Genomic DNA, 7139 nt, shown 5'->3' on the forward strand with positions numbered 1-7139 from the left:
TAAGCATTGACGTCATTTGGAGGAAATAACCCTAAATTGTTCAAATTCTATATTTTTTAAAGTTAATATTTAATATTTTAGTATTAACTATTAAAGTATTAAATAGTTTATAACAGTCTTAAAAATTAAAAAAAAAAAAACTAAACAAATTTTAAAAAAAAATACACTGGCGCCTCACGAGCACTCGAAGAGAGCATAGCAATTTTTTCAACCATGCATTTTATATAAAATTATGAGAGCGGATGGATACCAATAAACTACAAGAGAGTCTTGACATAACCATAGTCTAGATCGAAATTAAAGTTGAGCCCATAAATAAGTGCTTCAAATTTGGGCAAGCTGTAGGATGGTCATAGGATAAACCAAGTAATTACTTCCATTGAAAGCCAAATTCCCAAGTAAAACGTTGACTGCAGATGTAGGGTGAAATGCATCCCAGAAAAGGTATTGCTTTCTGTTGGGACATGGCGTCTCGAATGGAAGACACGTCACCTCCCCTGAATTCTTCCCCACCCCACAACACCCTCGGTCGAACACACTAAACCCTATACAATTAACAACTTATCATTAGAAGATTTAAAAAAAAAAAATTGATAATTTTAAGAATGGGCATGCATATATGTACTTACCATATTTTTTGGAGTTGTTCATAATATGTTGAAACATTTTGTCAGTGTCGATGAAGACAAACTTGGCATCTGGGTGTGTGGTGCTGAATTTGTTGATCATTAGCTTCACATTGGCATTGAATGGAAGGACTGCTTGGTTCACTGACTCTAAGCACTGACCATTATCTGCTCTGGCCAGCATTGTGGGAATGCATCCCATTTTCCCTATCCCAGTCAGCACAAATTTCCTAGCTCCAAGTGTGTATAGTCTCTGCAATAGTGTTAGGATCAAGCGTTTATCACTACGTTAAAAACTGTAACACGTACTGAAGGCACAATATCACACACTTTCGAGAGTTAAGGTGTTGGACTTGACCCTTTACCGACCTTCTCCAGCCTAACAATCCTCCTAGCACATGGTGATGGACTTGACCCGACCACACATTTTCTAGAGCCACAGGGTGCTCGATTCGTCCCTTTACCGGCCTCCGTCCAACAAACTCCTAGCACCACAAGGTGCTGGACTTGGCACCACCATACATTTTCTAGACTCAGGGTGTGGACTTGGCCCTCTACTGACCTCAACCCAACAATTCCCCTTGCCACATGGTGATGTACTTGGCACCACCGCCACACATTTTCAAGGGTCAGTGTGTTTGACTTGGCCCTTTATCGGCCCCCCAACAATCCCCTAGCACCACATGGTGCAGGACTTGACACCGCCACACATTTTCGAGAGCCAAGGGCCCTTTACCAGCCTTAATCCAACAATCCCCTACTCACATGGTGCTGGACTTAGCACCGCCAGCTGGACTTGATCCTTTACCCGCCTCGACTCAACAATCTTCCTAGCCATATGGTGTTGAACTTGGCCCTTAATTACCAAACCCCACCCAACATGCAAATATACATATTGTACCAAAACACATTTATAACTTTCGGTTTGCAACAATATAATAGACATGAACAATAGTTATTTTGGGCTTTAGTCGTGTGGGAACTTACAGTGAGTTGCTGGGTGTATTGTTGGATCAAGAGGGCAGCAAATTGGTCAGGATCATAGATATAACTGGTAGGGTAACCAGGCATGAAGTAGTTGTTGAGGTAATCATTGCTACCCATTCCCACAAAGAAAATGCTCTTTGATAAACCCTGTGCCACCACATCTGCACTCAGGTTTCCTGACAATTGATTCTTTGTTTGCTCAAAATTGTCAATCTGCTGGTTGAATGGGATGCGCTCCACCTGAAAATTAAATAAATTAGGATAACATTATAACACCAATACAAAATGTGTTGCTATAATTAATTGTAATGGTATAACTGAATACATTGTATTTAAGTTTTATTAAAGTTTTGTAAATTTATAATTCTCCCCCCCCCCCCCCCCCCCCCCCCNCGAAGAGAGCATAGCAATTTTTTCAACCATGCATTTTATATAAAATTATGAGAGCGGATGGATACCAATAAACTACAAGAGAGTCTTGACATAACCATAGTCTAGATCGAAATTAAAGTTGAGCCCATAAATAAGTGCTTCAAATTTGGGCAAGCTGTAGGATGGTCATAGGATAAACCAAGTAATTACTTCCATTGAAAGCCAAATTCCCAAGTAAAACGTTGACTGCAGATGTAGGGTGAAATGCATCCCAGAAAAGGTATTGCTTTCTGTTGGGACATGGCGTCTCGAATGGAAGACACGTCACCTCCCCTGAATTCTTCCCCACCCCACAACACCCTCGGTCGAACACACTAAACCCTATACAATTAACAACTTATCATTAGAAGATTTAAAAAAAAAAAATTGATAATTTTAAGAATGGGCATGCATATATGTACTTACCATATTTTTTGGAGTTGTTCATAATATGTTGAAACATTTTGTCAGTGTCGATGAAGACAAACTTGGCATCTGGGTGTGTGGTGCTGAATTTGTTGATCATTAGCTTCACATTGGCATTGAATGGAAGGACTGCTTGGTTCACTGACTCTAAGCACTGACCATTATCTGCTCTGGCCAGCATTGTGGGAATGCATCCCATTTTCCCTATCCCAGTCAGCACAAATTTCCTAGCTCCAAGTGTGTATAGTCTCTGCAATAGTGTTAGGATCAAGCGTTTATCACTACGTTAAAAACTGTAACACGTACTGAAGGCACAATATCACACACTTTCGAGAGTTAAGGTGTTGGACTTGACCCTTTACCGACCTTCTCCAGCCTAACAATCCTCCTAGCACATGGTGATGGACTTGACCCGACCACACATTTTCTAGAGCCACAGGGTGCTCGATTCGTCCCTTTACCGGCCTCCGTCCAACAAACTCCTAGCACCACAAGGTGCTGGACTTGGCACCACCATACATTTTCTAGACTCAGGGTGTGGACTTGGCCCTCTACTGACCTCAACCCAACAATTCCCCTTGCCACATGGTGATGTACTTGGCACCACCGCCACACATTTTCAAGGGTCAGTGTGTTTGACTTGGCCCTTTATCGGCCCCCCAACAATCCCCTAGCACCACATGGTGCAGGACTTGACACCGCCACACATTTTCGAGAGCCAAGGGCCCTTTACCAGCCTTAATCCAACAATCCCCTACTCACATGGTGCTGGACTTAGCACCGCCAGCTGGACTTGATCCTTTACCCGCCTCGACTCAACAATCTTCCTAGCCATATGGTGTTGAACTTGGCCCTTAATTACCAAACCCCACCCAACATGCAAATATACATATTGTACCAAAACACATTTATAACTTTCGGTTTGCAACAATATAATAGACATGAACAATAGTTATTTTGGGCTTTAGTCGTGTGGGAACTTACAGTGAGTTGCTGGGTGTATTGTTGGATCAAGAGGGCAGCAAATTGGTCAGGATCATAGATATAACTGGTAGGGTAACCAGGCATGAAGTAGTTGTTGAGGTAATCATTGCTACCCATTCCCACAAAGAAAATGCTCTTTGATAAACCCTGTGCCACCACATCTGCACTCAGGTTTCCTGACAATTGATTCTTTGTTTGCTCAAAATTGTCAATCTGCTGGTTGAATGGGATGCGCTCCACCTGAAAATTAAATAAATTAGGATAACATTATAACACCAATACAAAATGTGTTGCTATAATTAATTGTAATGGTATAACTGAATACATTGTATTTAAGTTTTATTAAAGTTTTGTAAATTTATAATTCTCCCCCCCCCCCCCCCCACCAATTTTACATTTCAATAGGTTATGTAAGTGTTATTGTAAGAAACCAGCTTCCGGGTTTCAGGTTATTTTATTAATTTATTAGTACAGTTTATTATTGAGTCACACTTGTATAAGACGTCTCACAGATCTTAATCTGTGAGTCAGGTCAAATCTAGGATAGTTGTTTGTTACTTATGATAAAAATGATAATACTTATTACAGAAATTGCAATACCAATTTGAAGTGGATAAACGTAGTGTTAAGTATTATATATATATATATATATATATATATTTGTGTGTGTGTGTGTAACATTGTAATACTATTTAGGGTAAAATGGTTTAATATTTATAGCTGAAATTGTGATATTTACAAAATATAATTCTAATGTAAATATTGTACTCCGTAATACATATATATGAAATGTTACTTATGAAATATAATACATTGTAATACTTATTATAAAAAATTGAATATCAATTTTTATTAAAAAATAAATCGCTACTTACAATAGATATTGTAATACTTATATGTGAATTGTGATATTATTTAGGGTAAAAATTGATTGTTACTAATGATAAATATTGTAATATTTATAATTGAAATTGTGATACTTACACACACAATTGTCTCCAACAGAACCCATCTCACGGATCTTCACATAAGCTTTTACTTTATTATTATTGTTGTTGTTGTTGTTGTTGTTGTTATTATTATTATTATTATTATTATTATTATTATTTATTATTATTATTATGGAGAAAGAGGAGTACTTACAAAATGTTGGCCAGTATAATCAAGAATACCAGCAGCAGCTGAGGCATAATTGACTCCATAGCGCATTTGGTTAATGTTGGGCGATTCTAAGTAAGCTGCAATCATGGGTAGTCCCAGTTGCTGCGCTGCTTGTACGTACAGTAAAAACTCATGGTTAGATTACAATTTACAATTACGTTAATTACCAATTTACCCATAGGCATAAACAAAAGCTGCCATATAATCACATTGCACTTGCTAAAATAGTTGTCAACCAAACACATCCTTAATATTACCGTAACTTGGTTAAACAGTGATTCTTTTATTTATTTAATATATGGCATGTATGAAATGGGAAAAAAAAAAATCACGGACATTATAATTATACAACTGGCTTTTAATTTTTACTTTCTGGAAAAATAATTACAAAAAAAAAAAAAAAAAAAAAAAAAAAAAAAAAAAAAAAAAAAAAAAAAGTCAAACTACAAGAGTTGAAAATAACGTAATTGGTTATGATTCTTATAATGGGCGGATTACAATCCATTAAATGCAGCTACTCATAAATGCATACTGGTTCTCCAATTGAAAATTTTTATTTTCACCCTCGAAAATCACTCATTATTTTTACTTTTTTTTATATAAATTTTTGTAAAGCCATTATCTATTAAACAAAAACAAAAATCACTTGATGTGGATTGTAAAGTACTTTATTCGTGGTTGACTTTTCTGATCACTTTCGACAAATGGTCAATAATTTTTTGAATTCTCAAAATTGATCAGAATCATGATTTTCAACCGTAAATTCTAAGTTTAGAAAATCTCAAACTTTTCACCTATAGTATAGAAACTTTTAAGACAAAAATGAAACTAGATAAGTTTTTTAGGACCAAATTAAACAATTGTAATCTCGCGGGTTGAAAAACTCACATTTTAGCAAAAAAAAAAAAAAATTGGGAAAAGAATTTTTATTTTTTTTACTAGTGATATATGAAATGGGAAATGAATTATAAAAAGCCAAACTCAAAAATCCTATTTACATGCAAGCATAATTTTGATGGCTTAGCTTGTTTAATTTGGTGGACAGAGTGGTATGTAGGGTATCAAATGAAAATAATTATATATTAATAAAATTAAAATACTAAATAAAAATAATTATTCCAAAAATAAATAAATAATTAAGAATAAAATAAAACGGATAGGACGACTAAAGAATCAAAGTGCAAAAACTTACTAAAAATCACCAGAATTTGTTAGTGCATAATTAACAATAAAAGATCTTAATTATTAAGGAGATGGAGATCAGAATGATTTACATACCAATCGCATCAACAATAGTGTAACCATTAGAGAACCGGCCAGTCGGATTGTTGTTGAAGTCAATCCCGTAAGGAGGATAATTGGCTTTGGCAAATGAAAACAAGTTGTTATTGTTGCCGTTATCAATGAGCGAGTCCCCAAATATAAACATCGCAGGCACTACTGTGCTATTATTACCACCGCCACCAAACCCTAGCGTTGGTGCCTGAGCAAGAACCGGAACCGTTTCAGTTATATCACTCATGAACACCAACGCTAACATAGAAACCAGAATAGAAAACATCCTAAGATTTTTCATGTTTTCTTGTGTTTTTTTCTTTTCTGTTTCTTTTTAGTTGAGATTATTAGTGGCTTGAAGTGTGGGGAGGGGAAGGGGTTATATGGAGAGTGTTGAGGGTAATTAATTAATTAAAGAACCATAATATTAAGGGCAACATGGAGATTGGAGATGAAGAGATTACACGTTTACTTTTATGTTCTTGTCTTTATTGTTTAGTATTTAATGAATGGTTTGGTTTGGTTTGTCTTTAACAGCTATATCACATCTGGCCAGCCTTAATTAGTGGACCCTATTCACATAATCATATTTTAATTTTGACTTTGAAGTTTGAAGTGATGATAGTCATAGTGTAGGAATTCAAAATTTTGACAGATAAGAATTACTTTAATTTTATTACATATTTTGATTTTATTAAAGAAAAGAAAATGAAAAAAATATGATAACACTTTTTTTTGTACTATCAATTAGTGCAGATCATATTGATATAGTTGAAGGTGAAAATGAGTAGAAATAAAAGGTGTAGTATAACTTATGAATCATGATATATAAAATCCAAAAGCAAAACTAAGAATATATGAATATTTAATAATATTTTCTTTGGTACAAAGAAAACTGCAATCGCTATTTAAGGGTATGCATTGGTGTTGACAAAAGAGGTAAATTTGAACTAGAAAAATCATGTGTGATAGTTTCAACTAGAGACTGTGTGACAAAAATTGAATTCATGACCTTTTTGTACGAGAATCATATTCCACTTACCCAGCCACCTTTATTACAATCCTTATACCATAGACCAGGATTCACAGTGCACTGTGGACCTTGGTGCATGTGTATGTGTCTTATATTGTGAGTTTTTGTGTCTTGTGTTATGAAATTATGTACCTCAAGAGTGTATGAATATAATTTTGTACCTGAAACAAATTAGTAATTGTGTCTTGTGTTATGAATTTGTGTCTTGTGCTGTGAAATTATGTGCCTATGAACAC

General features: G+C 35.4%; 2 protein-coding genes across 2 annotated transcripts; both read right to left on the minus strand.

Moving 5' to 3' along the window:
* Positions 1-223: 223 nt before the first annotated feature.
* Positions 224-2104, minus strand: LOC116004825 (GDSL esterase/lipase At1g71691-like). The gene is made up of 4 exons (XM_031244996.1): positions 2072-2104; positions 1614-1853; positions 630-879; positions 224-545 (listed from the first exon to the last, which is right to left on the minus strand). Exons 1-4 carry the CDS (start codon positions 2102-2104, stop codon positions 325-327), a joined length of 744 nt encoding a protein of 247 aa, XP_031100856.1. The 3' UTR covers positions 224-324.
* LOC116005200 (GDSL esterase/lipase At1g71691-like) lies at positions 2045-6190 on the minus strand. Its single transcript, XM_031245457.1, has 5 exons — positions 5874-6190; positions 4578-4702; positions 3435-3674; positions 2451-2700; positions 2045-2366 (listed from the first exon to the last, which is right to left on the minus strand). Exons 1-5 carry the CDS (start codon positions 6169-6171, stop codon positions 2146-2148), a joined length of 1134 nt encoding a protein of 377 aa, XP_031101317.1. The 5' UTR covers positions 6172-6190; the 3' UTR covers positions 2045-2145.
* Between the last annotated feature and the right edge of the window lie 949 nt (positions 6191-7139).

Source organism: Ipomoea triloba, chromosome 14 (assembly GCF_003576645.1).
Source record: "Ipomoea triloba cultivar NCNSP0323 chromosome 14, ASM357664v1".
Lineage (NCBI taxonomy): Eukaryota > Viridiplantae > Streptophyta > Magnoliopsida > Solanales > Convolvulaceae > Ipomoea > Ipomoea triloba.